The 20,919-nt window shown below is 42.2% G+C and overlaps 1 protein-coding gene across 8 annotated transcripts in view; it reads left to right on the forward strand.

The window, feature by feature from the left end:
* The window catches only part of LOC136789457 (secretory carrier-associated membrane protein 1-like), a 69,871-nt gene extending 50,582 nt beyond the window's left edge, over nucleotides 1-19,289 (forward strand). For 4 of the 8 annotated variants that reach the window (XM_066989520.1, XM_066989516.1, XM_066989519.1 and 1 more), the window contains 2 exons: nucleotides 5,552-5,783; nucleotides 10,326-19,289. In XM_066989520.1, the coding sequence (XP_066845621.1) occupies nucleotides 5,552-5,783; nucleotides 10,326-10,384 (291 nt within the window). In that variant the 3' untranslated portion in view covers nucleotides 10,385-19,289. Of the gene's footprint in view, nucleotides 1-1,041; nucleotides 3,581-5,551; nucleotides 5,784-10,325 lie in introns of those variants that run through there. The other 4 variants (XM_066989521.1, XM_066989523.1, XM_066989517.1 and 1 more) reach the window with 3 other exon arrangements.
* The last annotated feature ends 1,630 nt before the right edge of the window (nucleotides 19,290-20,919 follow it).

Consider the following 20,919-nt stretch of genomic DNA (forward strand, 5'->3'; position numbering starts at 1 on the left):
AGGATCTGTCACTGCGGTTATAGTGGCGTCAATTGCAGCTCCGTAAGCATAGGACAAGCCCCAGCATGTTGCAGTGATTTGTATATCTGTTGTGGTTTAACCCAGCTGACAGCTAAGCACCACACAGCCCACCCTACCCCCTCCTTCTCTGGGATGGGGGAGAGAATCAGAAAAATATCAAAGCCTGTGGGTTGAGATAAAGACAGTTTATTAGGACAGAAAAGAAAGGAAAATAATAATAATAATGATAATAGTACTACTACTAACAATGTGTACGAAACAAGTGATGCACAATGCAGTTGCTCACCACCCGCTGACCGATGCCCAGCCTATCCCCGAAAAGAGGTCCCCCCACCCCAACCAGCCCCCCCATATTAATTGTTCCGCATGACATCAGATGATATGGAATACCCTTTTGGCCAGTTTGGGTCAGCTGTCCTGGGTCTGTCCCCTCCCAGCTCCTGCTGCACCCATAGCCTGCCCACTGGCAGCACAGAACGAGAAGCTGAAAAGTCCTTGTCTTAGTGTAAGCACTGCTCTGTACCAATTAAAACATCAGTGTGTTATCAACATTATTCTCATCCTAAATCCCAAACACAGCACCCTACCACCTATTAGGAGGAAAATTAACTCCATACTAGTCAAAACCAGGACAATATGTACACCAGGTTGTATACAAATTGAGACAGAAGACACTTTTGCAAGCTGTGTTATGCTAACGATGCAGCCTGTTTGTGTATTTAAATATGTTGTTTCAGGCAGTAGGTCCAGCACACATTTTAGTAAAGACCTATGAGCTCCCTGTGAAATTGCAAAGTTACAGGTATTGCTACAGTCAAACTGTGTTTGCATCAGGGCAATCAAAAGTTGTAGGATTTGTGGAAAAGAAGTCTGTTTACTCATTTCTGGATCCTCCCAAACATATAAGCAAGCCAGATTTCCCCACCATGCAGTTCTGCTTTGTGGTTGAGACTTTGCTATTACTCTACCAAGATGTGGAAGGCTAAGAACGCTTTTTTCACTGCTTTCCCACCTCCCTAGGTACATGGTCTCTACCGCACAACTGGTGCTAGTTTCGAGAAAGCACAGCAAGAGTTTGCAACAGGAATGATGTCCAATAAAACTGTACAAACTGCTGCAGCCAACGCCGCCTCAACAGCAGAAACCAGTGCAGCTCAAAATGCATTCAAGGGTAACCAAATGTAGAGAAATATAACAAGTGATTATGTTTCTCTTTTGTTGTACTTAATTTTCCAGTCAATTATATTCCCTAAAAACTTAGATCAAAATACACACAGCATATCTGTCTCTTCTTAAAAGATAGCCACTCTTTGCCCTGTTGCATTCTAAAATATAAAACTTTCCATATTTTATGGAGGATAAATAATTTAAACAGTTGGCCTGAGAATGAATTGTGGTATTTAATAATCAAGTAAATATAGTAGGAATTTGGATTTTTTTTAGTGGTTCACTACAGTATTGTTTTAAACTTCAGGAAAGCACTTTGGATCAATTATTTTTGTTTCTAAGAACTGATTTCCCTATTTCTACTATAAGAAGTGGGGTAGACTGAGAGATGTAGCAAGTTAGGTTTGGCTAATGCTTTTGATATATATCTGTAAGTTTGCATGAATACTGTTGAGTTATCTGATCATGTTTAAATAGTGTTTTGGTCCAGAATTTCCCTGTGCCATTTTATAATTATAACGTTTGTTTGCATCTCTTTTCATGGAGCATTTTCTACATGGGAGAAATGACCAGGTCTCTGTAATAGAATGTATAATGCAGTGTACAGTTTAAGGAAGTTGAAACTGATGGTTTCAATCACAGAGCTAAATGAGTATAGATTTGCTATTTTTAATTTCAGTATTCATGTCTTGGGGTCATAATTTTTCTGAAAAAGAAACCAATATTGACCTTGAGAACACTGGTTTCTTGCCCCCCTACCCTCTCTTACATGAAGTGGTATTTTTATTGTGTTTGGGATTTTTGTTTTTTTAAGTGCAGATTTGTGTTTAACAACTAAATCTCTAAATCTCTACTAAATCTCTAGCTTTGTCAGTCACTCTGTTTACTGCTTGTCCAAAAATCTAAATATACAGTATTTAATTTTTAACAGGAATATTGTCTAAAATCAAGCTTTTTAAGCAATGACATTTAACAGATACTTGAATTCATTTTAATGTAACTCAGCCAGCTCTGTGATTTAATTTAAGCTGGAAAAAAAGCTTTTAAAATATTTTGAATTGAAGAAGTAAGAAATCATCTTTCACACAGTTAAATTTTAATTTATTGATCTGGAGGCCTAAGAGGTTAAATTGGTGATGTGGAACTGAACAATCCATAATGGTACATACCATCATAATATTCTAGAATTTAATCTGGTTTTACTATATAAAGTGATGTTTCTCTCCTTTCAAGGTTATTTGATATTCTTGGATTGACTTGTGAGTCTTACGCATAACACTTGGGCTGTTTTTTTAAACTCTATTTTAGAAAATGAAAACAGGAAGGACCACATCCCACAATCTGTAGAAATATACACTGTAGCTGAAATGAATTCAGTTCTTAAGGTGAATCATGTTTAGTAAGACTGAGTCATAAACTTCTGAGAACCCTCTGCATCATGAAGTTAAAAGCAATTTAAATATTCTATGTAATAGGAGCTCTAAAATTTTACACTAGTGGACGTGGTAGCATTAAACTTAAATTTGTGTGGAATGTTACTAAAAGCTTTCCAGACAAAAGTCACAAATTTCTGTTTAGATCAGGCATCACATTTCTAGCAGCTGTATATCAAGATTTTTCTTTTCAGAGTTTCTTTAAATTAACTTTAGGGTTGTATCTAGGAACTGTACTTTTGAATCTAAATTTAAGCAATTCTCTTTGATATCTCTTGGATATGAATCCCAGGACATCATCCTTGCAATTAAATTTAACATGAAGATTGCATAACATTACCAGATTATATTATAGAAAAAATATTAGAGAAAAAAAACTGAATTTGGCAGGTAGTTTTTTTTTTTTTTCCAAATGTTTAAATGTTCTTTGAGAAAACACAGCTATTATTCAATGTATAGGTAGCACTGATTTGTAGTGTCATGTGTTGAATACACAGATTTAAACCTTATAAGTGATATTCAAGACTTTTGTTTAAACCAGAAATCTCTGACAATTTGCAGCCCAAAAGTGAATGAGAAATTTAGTTTTGACAACAAAAAGCTAATGTTTGTTAAAATATTTTATACCTGACTAAAACTAGGTTTTACAGTCTCTTATTAATTAGTCAGAGTATGGTGCCCACTTAAGTTGTCATTTTGTAGTATTGTGGCAAACTGAGTACAAAGTATGAAGTTTAAACACTGGAATGTCATTGATCTGTAATTTAGGAGTTGGTTTTATTTATCTGAGGGATGTTTGCATTTTTTATAAATTACTAACAATGCTCTACAATCACGGTGAATGTCATGGTTCTGTACAAATTCACTTCTGTCCCTCCATTGCATGTCTGAGTAGTTCAAAAGTTATGTATATTTATTGTATTAACACAGTGTCAGAGAATAAAAAAAAAATACTTTTTTTTCCTGGATGCTTGCTCTATATAGTTTTAAACAATATAAGGATTTTTCTTTTAAAGGTCAGGATAACATGCAGGGTGGCTGATCTATGGAAAAGTCTCACTTGGTTTTTATAATCCTGTATAAAAATGCTGCAGTTCTGCTGAAAGGGGAAAGTAAAATGCATTATTGTAAAATGCAAAATAATGCATTAGGGTCCTAAGAATTACTCAAATATTAAGAAGAAAATTCTTAAACGCTTGCAGCCCACTTGGTTGTGCTATAAAGTTAGAGGGCTAAAATCTAAATAAGTTCTGTCATTACTGAATGAAATTCTTCAGGTATTAAGTGAATCTTAAAATATTATTGAAAGCAAAATGAAGTTATTGAAAACAGCATTGGTTTGGTACTGTTTATTTTCCTAATTTCTGCCTATTGACTTGACACTGCTGTGTCAATTGTGTCACTTTGTATCCTGTTGTATCACTGCTGTGTCTTGCTTTTTCTTTTTTTTAGCCACTATCAATCTGTTGATTTTTTTTTTCATGTAATATCAACTGTAATGCCTGGTCTGTAGTGCTGAATTTATTACCAGGTTTTCTTTGAACAGAAAAATGAGTTCAACTAGACCACTGTGGTGTAGTTAACGTTTGCAAATGCACAATACAGAGAATACTGTTCTGAGATATAGTTGGGATTAGTTTGGGAGATAGCAGATGTGTGTTTTTGAAGACACTAGCACATACATACATGCATCATTTAGTAGTGAAATTCTTCATCAACTTGATCTGCTTCTTTGTAATTTGCATATCTAGTGTGGTAGTGGCAACAGACTAAAGGAGCAGTTTTTGAACTTTATCGTACTGCACAACTGTGCTTACCATTTACAAGAATAATCATGTTTTATGATTAGAATTACTACATAATTTAAGTGCTGTTGTGGGGAGACGATAATTCCTCTGGTTTGCTCAGGCTAGTTTACCTCAGGAATTTGAAAGCGCTAAGTTGGGAAAACAAACACACAGAAAATACCAGCTCAGAATGTCATCTATTTGAAGATACTGTATATTCAAAGAAAAGGCATACATTTGCAAACAAGCTTTCAGTGAATCACAGGAGCAAGACTACTTTATATTCCTGTCCCTCTGACATTAATAATATGTATTCACTTTCTCATTGCATCACTATTCTAAACCTAGCTAGAGCTAGGGGAAGAAGTTACTAGAACACAGAAATCTATAGTAATTCACACATTTTAAGAATGAAACTCTACATTTCCTATTTCCATTAACCTCTTTGAAAAAAGGAGACAATGTTTTTAGCTATACAAATAAGTACTTGGAAAATTTTCAGTAGTATTTTGTATTCGTAGAATAACTTATATATGTGCACATATACACACCTACTTTGAAATCCATAAAGGTGACTAATATGGTGATGCATTCAGTAGTACCTATCCCATAATTTGGTCTGGACTGTAGATTTCTAAGAAACAAGGAAACTGTTCCAAGTTTTCACCAAGAGATACTTCTTGGAGGTTTAAACACTTGCAAAAGCTTAATTAAATTAATGCAATTAATTACATGTAAATTTAACTAATGGACCTTATCAACAATCAAACAAAACAGATGTCCTGATTTTTCTTTAAACTACTGTGGTGGCTTTACCCCACTGGGCAGCTAAACTCCACTACAACTGCTCTTTCACTCCCTCTACTCAAAGAAAAGGGGGAGAAAATACAATGGAAAGAGCTTAAAGGTTGAGATAAGGACAGGGAAATCATTCAACAATTATCATCAAGCAAAACAGACTCATCATATGGAGATTAATATGATTTATTGCCTATCACTAGCAGACTAGAACAGTGAGAAACTAAAAGCAAAATAAAAACACCTTCCCCCTCATCCACCCTCTTTTATGTCCTCCCCCCAAGCTGCACAGGGGAAGGGGGGTTGCAGTCAGTCCATAATGTTTGATTTCCGCTGCTCCTTCAGGGTCACTCTCTTCCCCTGCTCCAACGTGGGGTCCCTCCCACAGGATGCAGCCCTTCCCAAACTGATCCTGCGTGGACTTCCCACAGACAGCAGCTCTTCAAGAACTATTCCAATATGGGTCTGTACCATGGGGTCCATCCTTCAGGAGGAAACTGCTCCAACATGGGTCCCTCATGGATGACAACTCCCACCAGATCACCTGCTCCTGTGTGCGCTCCTCCACAGCCTACAGGTATGGCATGGAATCTGCTCCTGCATGGTCTCCTCCACAGGCTGTAGCATGGAAATCTGCTACACCATGGGCTGCAGGGGGACAGCCTGCTCCACCATGGTCCTCTCTATGGGCCACAGGGGACCTTCTGCTCTGGCACCTGGAACACCTCCTGCCCTCCTTCTTCACTGACCTTGGTGTCTGCAGGGCTGTTTCTCACTCCTATCTCTCCCAGGTGCTGTTGCCCACCACTTTTTTCACTTTCTTAAATATGCTCTCACAGAGGCGCGAATAACATCATTTATTGGCTTGGCTCTGGCCAGTGATGGGTCCCTTTTAGAGCCAGCTGGAGCTGGCTCTCATATAACATAGGACAGCTTCTTGACTCTTCTCACAGTGGCTACCCCTGCAGGCCTCCTAATACCAAGTCCTTGCAATGTAAATGCAATACAACTACCAAAATCCTTATTCCTGGTTCTGCCATAAATTTGCTTAGAGAACAACATATAATCTCTTTTTAGTGTTCTTTAAGTTGCATATGAGTAATATAAATTGTGGCAAATACCATCCAAGAAGTCTGTGTGATTAAGCAGTTTTTTGTTTTATAACCTTCTCTAGCCCCTCCTCAAAAAGGAACTGCAGTGCTTTAGTTGCAAAATGAAAAATGTCAAACGTATTTAATTAGAAAGTCTCTTTAATGCAACTGTATTGTATAATGCATAGCTAGAATTTCAGATCACATACTTTTTGATCAGTAAGTAGTAATTGTTTAAGTCAGTTGGTATCTAAAACATTAACAAAATCACAGGACTGGGCTCTTAAATGCTATTAAAGCCAACTTGCTCTGGCTCAACATACTTAATATGTTTGAATTAATGTAGTCACACTCCCATTACAATTTGAAAACTCACATTTTAATTGAAATTTAAATTAAAAAATAGAACATTAGGTCCATCATTCATGCTAACAAATGTACATAGTGGTGACTCAAGAACAGCAAAACAGTACCACCATGTTTCAAAATCTAGCCTAGCTGGAATGCCACAGCCTCTTTTTCTGTACAAAGTGGCTGTGGTGTATACACTGCTGCTATGCTCTGCTTTTCTTGGGCTCTGTCCTTTTCTTGTGGTAGGCACCAGTGCCCATTGCTTTCAAGGTAGTCATGAACTCTTCTCTGTTTACCGCTAGGAAGTGAGGTACTCTGATGTGGGATAACAATGCAAAAATGAAATGATTTGACTGAAATTTATTGAAGTAGATAGAAGTGATATAGGTAAACAAGAAATAACTCAGTAGCAATGTTTTTTACAGTGCCATATTAGAAATAAAGCACATTAAGAAACCTTGCTGAGACTTTTCAACTTTTAGACTGTGTATTGCTAGAGATATATACAGCTTCACATCATGTTATTGCACATATCACACAAGTTTGTATGTGTGTTTTTTTTTTATATATATATATATAAATATACTACTTTTTTTTAAAGGTCTATAGCACTTTACAGACTATAAGTTTACAAATGCAATCAAACCACAGATGTTTGAAGAATTCTTCAATACCACAAAAAAAAAAACAAGCAAACAAACAAAAACAACAGTTAAAGTGAACTAAGACTCCACATCAAAATATTCTAGATGCTATGCAGTGCGTTTACATTAAGAAGCAGTTAGGCACTGCAGCCCCCCCTCATAAAAATAAATTAGCTTTAAGCTGATTTTTTTTTTTTTTGAGAATATCTTTGAAAACTAACAATGAGGTGAATGTCAGAAATAACTTAAAACAGCTATCAATTTTCATGAGTGCACCCTACATTGGTAAACCTTATCCAGGAAAAACAAACAATGCAATTACAATATATGCCATCTTATCACTTGCTAGAAAAACAGAACCCTGAGGAAAAAAAAAACAAAACATAAAACAAAACAAAACAAAAAAACCTTTTTTTTTCTGTATTTCTTCCCAGCCTGTCTTATATCTGTGTTGTGTGATGAACATGGATATTCTTGCAAATTAGTTCGTAGAATCACAGAATGCTTTGGGTTGGAAGTGACCTTAAAGATTATCTAGTTCCAACCCTCCTGCCATGGGCAGGGATACCTCCCACTAGACCAGGATGCTCAAAGCTCCAACCTGGCCTTGAACACCTCCAGGGATGGGGCATACAAAACTTACCTGGGCAACCTGTTCCAGTGCCTCACTACCATCACAGTGAAGAATTTCTTCCTAATATCTAAACTAAATGTCCCCTCTTTTACTTTAAAGCCATTACTCCTTGTCCTATCACTAAAATCCCTGATAAAGAGTTCCCTCCCCAGCTTTCCTGCAGTCCCCCTTTAGGTATTGGAAGGCTGCTATAATGTCCCCCTGGAGCCTTCTCTTCTCCAGGCTGAACAACCCCAGCTTCCTCAGCCTGTCTTCATAGGACAGGTGCTCCAGCCCTCTAATCATCCTCGTGGCCCTCCTCTGGACTCATTCTAGTAGGTCCATGTCCTTCTTGTGCTGGGGGCCCCAGAGCTGAACACAGTACTCCAAGTGGGGTCTCATGAGAGCAGAGAGAGAGAATCACCTTCCTTGAGTTGCCGGCCACACTTTTTATGCAGCCCAGGATACGGTTGGCTTTCTGGGTTGCAAGCACACATTGTCTGCTCATGTTGAGCTTCTCATCAATCAACACCTCCAGGTCCTTCTCCTCAGAGCTAGTCTCAAGCCATTCTCCACCCAGCCTGTATTTGTGCTTGGGATTGCCCTGACCCAAATGCAGGACCTTGCACTTGGCCTTGTTGAACCTCATGAGTTTTGCGCAGGCCCACCTCAAGCTTGTGTAGGTCCCTTTGGATTGTATCCCTTCCTTCTGTTGTCAATTGCACCACTCAGCTTAGTGTCATCTGCAAACATGCTGAGGGTGCACTCGACCCCACTGTCCATGTCACCGACAAAGGTGTTAAACAGTGCCAGTCCCAATACTGACCACTCAGGAACACCATTCATTGCTGATCTCCACTTGGACATTGAGCTGTTGACCGCAACTCTTTGAGTGTGACCATCCAGCCAATTCCTTACCCACTAAGTTGTCCATCCATCAAATCCATGTCTCTTCAATTTGGAGACAAGGATGTCATGCAGGACACTGTCAAACTCTTTGCACAAGTCCAGGTAGATGATCTAAGTTGCTCTTCCCCTATCCACCAATGCTGTAACCCCATCACAGAAGGCCACCAGATTTGTCAGGCATGATCTGCCCTTCGTGAAGCCATGTTGGCTGTCACCAATCACGTCCTTATTTTCCATGTGCCTTAGCATAGTTTCCAGGAGGATCTGTTCCATGATCTTGCCAGGCACAGAGGTGAGACTGACTGGCCTGTAGTTCCTTGAGTCTTCCTTTTTTCCCTTTTTAAAAATGGGTGTTATGTTTCCCTTTTTCCAGTCAGTGGGAACTTCACTGGACTGCACTGACTTCTCAAATATGATGGTTAATGGCTTAGCATTTACTTAGCAAAACAAGTTATGAGGAGCAGCTGAGGGAACTAAGGCTATTTCTTCTGGAGAAGAGAAGGCTGAGGGAAGATCTCATCACTCTCTACAACTACCTGAAAGGAGGTTGCTGTGAGGAAGGTGTCAGTCCCTTTTCTGAGTTGACAAGTGATAGGACGTGAGGAAACAATTTCAAGTTGCACCAGGGGAGGTTTAGATTGGACCTTCATGAAGAATTTCTTCACGGAGAGGGTGGTCAAGCATTGGAATGGGCTGCCCAGGGAGGTGGTGAAGTCCCCATCCCTGGAGGTATTTAAGAGAGGTGTGGACATGGCACCAAAGGACACGGTTTAGTGATGAGACTTGGTAGGTCAGGTTGATGGTTGGACTTGATGATCTTGAAGGTCTTTTCCAACCTAGATGATTATATGATTCTACCGTGCTACTGAAGTCCTGACATCTGATTTTCATTGGGCTCCCAGTATCCACCACACTGCCTGCCAACTCTGCAGAGTCCTAGCTAGGCATCCTATTTGTTTTTATGACCTTGTTTTCAGTACTTTGCTTATGCAGATGTCCTCTTTGGGAAGAAGTGCCTCTTCCTCATGTAGCCCAGCTCATTATAGCCCAGTCCCAAAGCCACAGTATTGTCCTGGCTAGTAAGACTGGGCTGCTTGGAAGAAATGCAGCTCAGTTCAGTTTATTATGACAAGGCATCCCCAGTTCAACCAGTCGTTATCGTGAGTGCAGAGGGAAAGGCAGCCTGAATTCCTGTGTTTCACTCCACTCATCTATATTCTGTTCCTGCCTGAATGTCTTCTGAATGACTGCTAGAAAGAGATGTGTTTCAGGAAGGAGTCACAAAGGCTGGGTGGAATTTCCACTTTCCCTATTTGATATTCTCTGCTTTATATATCACTTTTAACAGGGGGAATTGGAATTAGGACTATAAGTGCAAAGTCATAATTTTTAATATGTTTCGTGGCAGTGTAAAACATGACTATGTTGTTCTAGGTCTGAGTGCAGTTTGTTTTCATTCATGTGTGTCATATCTCCTAGTAGGTCTGCATTCACTGTTGTGCCTGTTGCAGCTCACCTGTTGTCCTGGTTACAGCTGTGTTGGAAAGTGTGGGACCTGAGCATGATGTAAATGGTATGGAATAAAGGGTGGATATTATCCTGGATTCAATTGGGATAGAGTTAATTTTCAGATTCTTGAAAAGCTGGTAAAATGTTTGAAAAAGGTATGCTTTCATGCTGGCAATTGGAAAGAGACACGAATCACTGCAATGTGCCAGGGCTTGGCCTATGCCTACCAAACCACACTAAACGCTACTCCAAACCTTTTGACAGGCCCTGTGGCTACTCCAACCCCTGCAACAAACAATGTGGACACTCAAACCACTGTGACAGGTCCTGTGGCTACAACAACTCCATTAACAGGTACTGTAGCTACTCCAATCCCTGTAACAGGCACTGCAGCTGGATGAAAGAACCAACCTGTGCTGGTATCAACCACCCCTATACACAAGAAGAAACAATGGATGCAAAAGTCATCTCATTTAGTAAGGAAAGAAACTCCTACGAAGAAGGGGAAGAAGGAAGAAGATGAGGCAGGTTACTCCAAAGCAGGGCCATCACGAGAACAGAAGGAAGACGAGGAAAGCTCATAAATATGGCAGTAACCACCCAATCCCTATCCCTGAGTGACCTGTGAGATATGCAAAAAGATTTCAGCCATCGTCCAGGCGAGCACATTGTCACCTGGCTGCTCAGATGCTGGGATGATGGTGCCACTAGCCTGGAATTAGAGGGCAGGGAAGCCAAGCATCTGGGATCCCTTGCTAGGGAAAAGGCTATTGACAAAACAATTGGAAAAGGTGCACAAATCTTCACCCTCTGGAGGCATCTCCTGTCAGGTGTGAAGGAAAGGTATCCCTTCAAGGAAGATCTTGTATGTCAACCAAGCAAGTGGCTCATCATGGAGAGAGGAATCCGGTACCTGAGGGAATTAGCCGTACGGGAGGTGATTTATAGGGACCTAGACAACGAACAGCTATCCAAAGATCCAGATGAAGTCAAGTGCACAAGACCCATGTGGCAGAAGTTTGTACAGAGTGCACCATCATCGTACAGCAACTCACTGGCAGTAATGACCTGGAAAGACGGAGAGGAACACAAGGTGGATGAATTGGCTGGCCAGCTCTGGCAATATGAAGAAAGACTCTCTTCCTCCCTACAGGCCTGCGTCTTGGCTGTGGATAAACAAAGATCCAGCAAGTTAAAGAGAATATATCTTTCCACCCGTACAAACCAGTATCTCAGCTATTAGGAGTAAGTGTTCGTCTGCTGAAGAGAGAGGATATAGTAAGCACACACCATGTGCCACCCTGTGCTTTTACCCACGTAACCATGGAGGGGGCATGAGGAAGCGGGATCTGAGTTGCAAAGAAAAACAGTCACAAAAGGGGGTTCAACCAGGAAAATGTCTGCTCCAGTTTCCAGTGGGAAGTTCTACAGACTGAGAAAGGCTGATACAGAAGGGCTGATATTCTGATCTTAACAAAGGGGCCTCTGATTTGTATTTACAAGAAGTGAGTAATGAATACTATAATCAGGACTAGAGGGGCCCTGCCTCTAGCCAGGGGGAGGAAAGGGACAATAGGGTTTATTGGACTGTGTGGATCCAATGGCCTGGCACATCAGACCCACAGGAGTATAAGGCTCTAGTGGACACCAGTGCACAGTGTACCATGATGCCATCAAGCTATAAAGGGGCAAAACACATCTGTATTTCTGGAGCGACAGGGGGATCCCAACAGTTAACTGTATTGGAGGCTGAAGTGAGCCTAACTGGGAATGAGTGGCAAAAGCTCCCCATTGTCACTAGCCCAGAGGCTCCATGCATCCTTGACAAGGGGATGCACGGGTACTTGAAATACCCTCAAGAGAGGGTATTTAAGGAACCAAAAGGGTGCTGGTGGGCTTTTGGTAGAGTTGTTTTGGAGATGAAGCTGATCAAACAGCTGTCTACCTTGCCAAGTCTCTCAGAGGACACTTCTGTTTTGGGGTTGCTGAGGGTCAAAAAGCAACAGGAGATGATTGCTACCACAATGGAGCACTGGTGGCAATATCGCACCAGCCGAGACTCCCTGAACCCCATCCATAAGCTGATTCATTGACTATAGAGCCAAGGAGTGATCAGCTAGACTCACCCTTTAATAGTCCCATATGGCCAGTGTGGAAGTCTAATGGTGAGTGCAGGCTAACAGTGGACTATCGCGGCCTGAATGAAGTCACACCACCTCTGAGTGCTGCGGTGCCAGACATGCTAGAACCCCAATATGAACTGGAATCAAAGGCAGCTAAGTGGTATACCACAATAGATATCACTAATGCATTTTTCTCCATCCCTTTAGCAGCAGAGTGCAGGCCACAGTTTGCTTTCACTTGCAGAGGCAACCAGTACACCTGAAATCAACTGCCCCAGGGGTGGAAACACAGCCCCACCATTTGCCATGGACTGATCCAGTCTGCACTGGAACAAGGGGGAAGCTCCTGAACACCTGCAGTACATTGATGACAACATCGTGTGGGGCAACAAAGCAGAGGAAGTATTTGATAAAATGAAGAGAATAATCCAAATCCTTCTGAAAGCTGCTTTTGCCGTAAAACAAAATAAGGTCAAAGGGCCTGCCCAGGAGATCCATTTTTAGGAATAAAATGGAAGATGCAAGTTGTCAGATCCCAATGGATGTTATCAACGAAAAAACAGCTATGTCTCCACCAACTAGCAAAAATCAAGCATAAGGTTTCTTAGGTGTCTTGGGTTTTTGGAGAATGCATGTTACAAATTACAAACTGATTGTAAGCCCTCTCTATCAAGTGACCCAGAAGAATCATGGTTTCAAACAGGCAGGGCCCCAAGCAACAACAAGCATTTGAACAAATAAAATGGGAGATAGTTCATGCAGTAGCCCTTGGGCCAGTCTGAGCCGGAGAAGATGTAAAGAATGTACTCTATGCTACAGCTAGGGAGAAAGGCCCCATTTGGAACCTCTGGCAGAAAGAGCCCTAGGGTTTGGGAGTTGGGAATACAGAGGATCCAAGGCTCGCTATACTAATCTACTAAAAGATATTGGCAGCATATGAAGGGGTTTGAGCTGCTTCGGAAGTGGTTGGTACTGAAGCAGAGCTCCTCCTGGCACCCCGACTGCCAGTGCTGAGCTGGATGTTCAAAGGAAGTGTCACCTCTACACATCATGCAACTGATGCAGGTTAAGGGAGGTGATTTTCTCTCTACTCTGCTCTTGTGAGACCCCACCTAGAGTAGCACATTCAGCTCTTGGGTCCCCAGAACAAAAAGTACATGGACCTATTAGAATGCGTCCAGAGGAGGGCCACGAGGATGATTAGAGGGCTGGAGCACCTGTCCTATGAAGACAGGCTGAGGAAGCTGGGGTTGTTCAGCCTGGAGAAGAGAAGGCTCCAGGGGGACATTATAGCAGCCTTCCAATACCTAAAGGGGGACTACAGGAAAGCTGGGGAGGGAACTCTTTATCAGGGATTTTAGTGATAGGACAAGGAGTAATGGCTTTAAAGTAAAAGAGGGGACATTTAGATTTTTCATATATCTTCTCCAGATGTACATATAAAAATGCAAAATTTGTTGTTATTGTAGGAAATCCTGTAGTTCAGCATCACTGAATTAACCTTACCTTACATTTATCACATTATTTTATTACCTTTTTCATTTTTTTGGTACTGGGGATCCAAAACTGGTTGTGATATTCCAGACGTATTTTAGGAGTCTTGGGTAAAGAGTAATGATCACTTGTTAACAGGAGCTTAGCCTGTAGATATACCCCAGGATATTCTTGGCCTTCCGTGCTGCCAGGTCTAACTCCTGGCTCACATTTAGCCCACTGCCTACCCAGACCCCAGTTCCATTTCAGCAGAGCTGCTCCCCAGTATATCATAGGTATAGGAATTTACATTTGTCCTTGCTGAATTCCATGAAAGATATGTGGAGGGTGGTAGAAGGGATTTGGAGGTGTGTTTCATAAGCTTGTGGGGTTGAATATACTATGTAGGTTTTTAGTCCAGTGTTTTAGGAACTTTTGTAGTTTTTCCTAAGTCACACCTACTTTTAAATTATTGTTATAAATTGGAATGGAATATACAAATAATTTTAAATGTATTTTCAAATCTTGTTATACATTATTAGTAAAATAGAAGAAGAGAAAGAGATGCAATTTTGAGCATGCTTAGTGACTTGTGTGTTACTTCTTCACACGTGCTTATTTTTCTTAGCGCCTTGGTGGGTTGGAGTGATGTCCAGAATGCTGTCTTTCTAGCAAAGCAGAAATGTCATGATAGCGAAATGTTACTCATGTGCATATATTCACTTAGAAATGGAGTTGTACCATTCCGGTCACCAGTACTAATCATAAATATTGTTTTAATGTTTTTGGCTCTGTACCTTTCTTAGATTTTACATCCATTATTTCTCTAGGTATTGCTAGGCTTCTGAAGTGATTGACGAAGGTCTAAGGACTTGGAACATGAGTGAATAAAATAAATTCAAATTATGCTATCTGGTATTTTCACATGCTAACTCTGAAGTTTCACTGCTCTTTGAAGGACAGAAGATGTGCAGCAGGTTATTCCTTTCAAATATTTTTTTTCTGAGCTTCTGTTGAGAGCATTCTTTTGATTTATTTTTTATTATTATTATTATTTAAAAAGAGATTTTAAGAAGGTAAAGAGGAGGTAGTCTCAGTGACTGTTTTTGATCAGCAAAACCTCCTCACCACCACCTTGAGATAGAAAATACTGAACTTGAACGACTAAACTTGAAGAATTCCAAGTAGAATAGTTTAATCTATATATGTTAAAGCACTAACATACACTGTGACATGTTGTATTAAATGAGTGATGCCTGAATACAGACTTCTCAGAATTATGACATCATATACATTGAGCAATTTTAAAGTCAGATATCATTCCGGAATACATGGAAACCTAAAGGTGAGTTAATAAATCAATGCAAGCTGATTTTTTTCATTCTTTGAACACCCAAGCTTATGCCTGTGGTTCTTAATTCCCCTTTCTGCAGGTGCAGAACCTGGCATTTTCCTTTGCTGGATTTCATGCTGTTTCTTATTGTCCAGTGCTCCAATCTATCTAGATCCCTCTGCAAGGCCTCTTGTCCCTCCAGAGAGTAAACAGTTCAGTCTCATAAGCAAACTTGCTGAGGATGCATTTCACTTTTACATCCAGATCATTGATAAAAATGTTGAACACAACTGGCCCTAGAATTAAGCCCTGGGGAACACTGCTTGTGACCGGTCGCCAGCCAGATGTAGCCCCATTCACTACGACTCAAGCTCTGCCGTTCAGCTAATTCATCACCCAACATGCTGTTGCTCATCTCACAGTTGGACAATTTATCCAGAAGGATGCTGTAAGGGACATTGTCAAATGCCTTACTAAAATCCAGAAAGATTGCATCCGGTGCTTTCCCTTGATCTGCCAAGCAGGTGACCTTATCATAGAAGGAGATCAAATTACTAAGGCAAGACTTTCCCTTGATGCTGATTATGCCTGATAATAGCTTTGTTCTTTAAGTGCCTTTCAGTATGCCCCAGGATAATAACGTCTCAATAACTTTTCCAGGAACTGAGGTTAGGCTAACAGGTCTGTAGTTTCCTGGGTCTTCCTTCATGCTCTTCTTGTAGAAGGGTATAATGTTAGCTAGCATCCAGTCAGTAGGGACCTCCCCAGACACCCAAGTCTGGGTAAATTGTTGAGAGGGTTCCAGCTATAACATCCACTAATTCCTTGAGCATTCTGTGGTGAATCCTATCAAGCCCCATGGACATTCAACTGATACAAATGGTCCCTTAAAATTCTGGTGACCACAGATGGAAAGCCGCTGCTCCCCCAGACATGGTCCTCCAACTCAACTCAGAAAACCAGGCAGCCCAAGATCTATCATTAATATTAATGTTAAACAATGAGGCAAAAAAAGGCATTAAATGCCTCTGCCTTCTCCTCATCTGTGGCGTAATGACCACAAGGACACCAAGGTTCTTTCAGGATCAGTAACTGCTACCACTTTATTGATGACATAACTTCAACTTTTTTCTTATTGAGGACAGGCTCCCTTCTTATACCATTCTCTCTCCAGCAGTACTTTTCCACTAACTATTTTTAACTGTGTTTTAATCATTTTGGGGATTCATAATGTCACAAAAGCTGACAGAAAATGTTTACACACATCCTTTGCCTTTTCTCCTGCATGGACAGACGCAAAAATACAGGCAGAAAAGGTATCAATTGAGACATAAACATAGTGAAGTTTTCCGAATTCTGGCAAACGTGTAACATAAAAAACAGTCCTTTAAGTCTATTACTATTAATGTGCATGACTGGGGGAGCATAGCTGGAGAGGGCAATCCTGGTTGAAGTGCTCCTATATCTTCCATGACTTCATTAATTTTTCTCAGATCATGTAGCAGTCACCATTTTCCATTCCTTTTCTTGATTACAAACACCGGAGAGTTCTAAAGCTAGTTATGGAAACAATATGCCTCGCTTTAAGTTGTTAATAAACCCCCACTGTCCCATACAATCTCTTCCCCACAATGTAACGGAGCTATGTAAAACAAAAGGTTAAACAGAAGCAACTTGGCCTTCGGGCCTTATGTATCCTATTCCTCCCGGATCGAAGGGAAACAGATTTGGCTCCTTTTCAGGGCCTATAGGGCCTGGATCAAAAGGAACGTCCAGGTCACCAGGGGGTGCAACAGCAAAAGCCTTCGATGGCAGTACCGGCGGGGGGGGGGGGGGCGACGGTGTAGCAGAAGGATCAGTGGACGAGCCCGCAGCTCCCTCACTATCTGGCAAACCACACGTTGCTGATTGTGGTGCCACATGGCTCTTTAAGGCCCCAGATATTGCTTGCCAGGTGCCGAGCAATCCAGCTGCAACCTTGTCATTTTTAGTAGCAGAGTCCTACACCTTGACCTCAATTTGGTCCCATGTTTCAGGATCGTAAACTGTCCGATTCGTAATAAAGGGAATAAGTTGTAAGGTTACAAGGACATTTTGTGTTTCTAAGGACATATGATTCCCCACAGTGCACAACTGCCTACGTTTGGCCAGCGAGGGGCAGTTATGTGCACGGGTCCGCTTCTCTCACCTTCAGCTTCCTTTCAACTCGGGTGCGCTTCCTTTCAGCAACTTTCAGTATGAGCTTCCTTCCAGCTCGGGTGCGCTTCCTTTCAGTGACTTTCTGTAAGAGCTTCCTTCCAGCTCGGGTGTGCTTCCTTTCAGCGACTTTCAGTATGAGCTTCTCTGAGCGGTTTGCTGAGTTCGGCCAAATCTATCTTCATGAGGCGATCAGTGTCCCTCTTCCTGTCCTGGTCCTTGTTCTGCTAGCCTGTCCCTGTTCATTCCATTTTTGTTTTTGTCCCTGTTCTGTTAGACTCTCCCTGTTCCTGTTCTTCATGTCCCTGTTCGGGTGCCATTTGTGGCGTAAGGACCACACGGACACCAGGGTTCTTTTAGGATCAGTAACTGCTACTACTTTATTGATGACATAACATCATTCTCCATGTTGCATCTTCTATTGAGGACAGGCTCCCTTCTTATACTATTTGCCCCACAGCAGTACTTTTCCACTAACTATTCATTGGTCAAACAACTTTGCCCAGCAACCCCAAACACCCAGCAAATTTCATATCTTAACGACTGGAGAACAAGTAGTCCCATACAGCAAGGCTCTCCTGAATCACCCTTCTTTGTTCCCTCTCAACTCTTTACTTTCCTGATGGTCTCATCCTTAAGAGTCTGATGTTATCACCAACCATGGGGCTTTTCGACCCCCATGGCCACACTCCCACACTCATCCTTGCTTGTTATTTGACCATCCACTCCAAGTACCAGTCCAATGTTTTCCTTTGACTTCCTCTTACTGTAGACATACTCGAAAAAGCCTTTTTTTTTTTTTTTTTTGTCTGACACCATGCTGATCATCAGCTCAAGTTGGGCTTTTGCTTTTCTTTTCTCCCTGCAAATGGGAAATCAGCTCTGTACTCTCCCTGTCAAGCCAGACCTTGCTTCCAGAGGTCATATATTTTTTTTTCTGCCCTAGTTCCAAGAGGAGTTCCCTGTTCTTCCCCACTTTCTTGACTTACTGGGCAGCACAGGGGGGTAGTCCCACCAGAATCGTGCGCACCCACCACAGTAGTTCGTCTTGTATTTATACAGAAGGGGTTACACAGGTAAGGGATCACCTATACATATTCATAACCTCTCCCGAAAGGGTGGTCTTTATTACAGTGAGTTCGTGGAAATCATTTTCATTGTCTCAGTCCTGTCATGATTAGTTCACAATACCTATAGAAATCCCTTATCTTCCAGAGCCCTCCTGTCTCAGTCCTGATTAGTTTACAGTACCTATAGAAATCCCTTTAGCATCCATTTCTTACTTCAATCCCCCCTTTTCTATCTACTTTAGGAAATTCTTTTCCTCCATCCCTACTAACTTATTTTTATCCCCTGGTCCCTGAAAGAAATGTAATGGGTAAAGCCTTGTTTGTTCATTAAATGTTGCTGATGGGAGGTTTCAACGGTTGATTGTTTATACCCCTAATATCCTCTTGAAGGAAAAAAACAAGTATGGGAAATTCCTGTTAAGTTAACAATTGCAGTAGAAACCAGCTCCAAATAAGGGCAAAATGGCATTCCCCCTCGCATGAGAACACACATACCGCAGCAAAGTCACGACCCCAACGCAGAGGAAGACGACGATCTTCATCCCCACGACCACCAGAGGACTGACGAAGACCCCCTAGCAACAGGCCGCGCAGTCGTAGAAGACACCAGGATGTGCCACTAAACCCGGAACTACTAGGCTATAAATCGAGACTCTGGCGGGCTTAGGTGTGCGCCGTTGGCGGAGCAGGAGACTCCCCGGCCGCCCAGCGCTGTTTTACTTATCGCTGCTTGCTGAAATGCTCAAATAAATTGAAATTCGATCTACCTTACCCACGATGTGTCGGGAATGATTTCTACCAGAACTAATTTATAACAAATTGGTGCCGTGACTCGGATAGTGGTAGCTTGGCTGGGTCCCTCCCAGGGGAGGCACGCCCCGCTGATTCTGCGGTCCCTGTCTGGAGGTCCCCAAGCCAACACACCCCTACCGACGAACCTAAAGTTCCAGCGATAAGTAAATAAATAACCGGTAACCCCTTAATCTTTGTGCATGAAGCTTCGAACGAAGACTCAGGTGTGAGTAAGTATAGGCCGGTTATCCGTTCGGTTGGGGTTGGGAAGCCCAGAGTGTGCCTGTGTGAGACGTCCAATCGAGGACGAAGCGAGTGCGGACTCCCTGGTAGTGCGGTTCCCACCTCCCGCGAGGGACTGGGCCATGAACGGGAGGCGAAGACTGTGTGTGTGAAGGCACTCTGGAAGATGGGACAGAAGAAGAGCAAGTCTTCTGGTCCCACAGGTGGGTCGGAACCCAAGGCTAGGTTGCCTCCGATACCACCAGGGAGCCCGTTAGGGTTAATGATTAAAAACATTGGAACGATTACCCACTTATGGATAGGATCTGAGACCCGAGCCAACTTATACCCATTAAGAGAAAAAGGGGGGAGGATAAAGAATGAACGGAATGAGGAAGAAGTCCCACTTTCACCCCCCCGTTATATACCCCCTCCTCCGCAACCTCCAGCCCCCCCCCCCCCCCCCCCCCCCCCCCCCCCGGCTCCGGGTTACCATAGTGACTCTGATTCGGCCACGGACACCCCTCGGGTAACTAGACGGGTAACTCGGAGCCAAACTAGAAATCGAGAGGGTGAGGGTAGACTATATCCCCTAAGAGAGGTTGCAATGGGAGGGCCTCAACCCGGTATGGGATACATCTCCATCCCCCTAAATACGGGAAACGTCAGAGAATTCAAGACGGAAATGGGAAATCTCTTAGACGATCCTCTTGGAGTCTCTGAGCGAGTAGACCAATTTTTGGGGCCTAATGTTTACAGCTGGGAAGAACTCCAGGCCATTTTAGGTATATTGTTCACTGCAGAAGAAAGGAATATGATCCGGAGGGCTGGAATGCGAATCTGGGACCAGCAACACCAGCAGGGTCCTGCGGGAGATCTTAAATGGCCCCTACAGAGGCCTAACTGGAATAACCAAAATGAACAAGATAGGGATCATATGCAGGATTTAAGGACTATTATTGTACAAGGTATAAGGGAGTCAGTCCCTAGAGGACAAAATATAAATAAGGCCTTTAGTGAACATCAGAAGAAGGATGAAACTCCCACAGAATGGCTGGAGAGATTAAGGAAGAACCTCCAGCTTTATTCGGGACTGGACCCCCGGTACACCAGTGGGACAGGCCTTGTTAAAAACGCAATTTGTGGCAAAATCATGGGGGGATATCAGGCGGAAATTAGAAAAATTAGAGGATTGGCAGGATAGAGGGATGGATGAACTGCTGAGAGAAGCTCAGAAGGTATATGTGCGAAGAGAAGAAGAGATTCAAAAAAGGCAGGCCAGGATTCTAGTGGCAGCGGTCCGGGAAGGACAAAAAGCCCCCCCCCCCCTTGCCCAAAGGGTGTTCCGCTACCACGAAAATGACCTCCGAGGAGCCAGAGGGATCAG

This window comes from Anser cygnoides, unplaced genomic scaffold (assembly GCF_040182565.1).
Source record: "Anser cygnoides isolate HZ-2024a breed goose unplaced genomic scaffold, Taihu_goose_T2T_genome scaffold_46_1, whole genome shotgun sequence".
Taxonomy (NCBI): domain Eukaryota; kingdom Metazoa; phylum Chordata; class Aves; order Anseriformes; family Anatidae; genus Anser; species Anser cygnoides.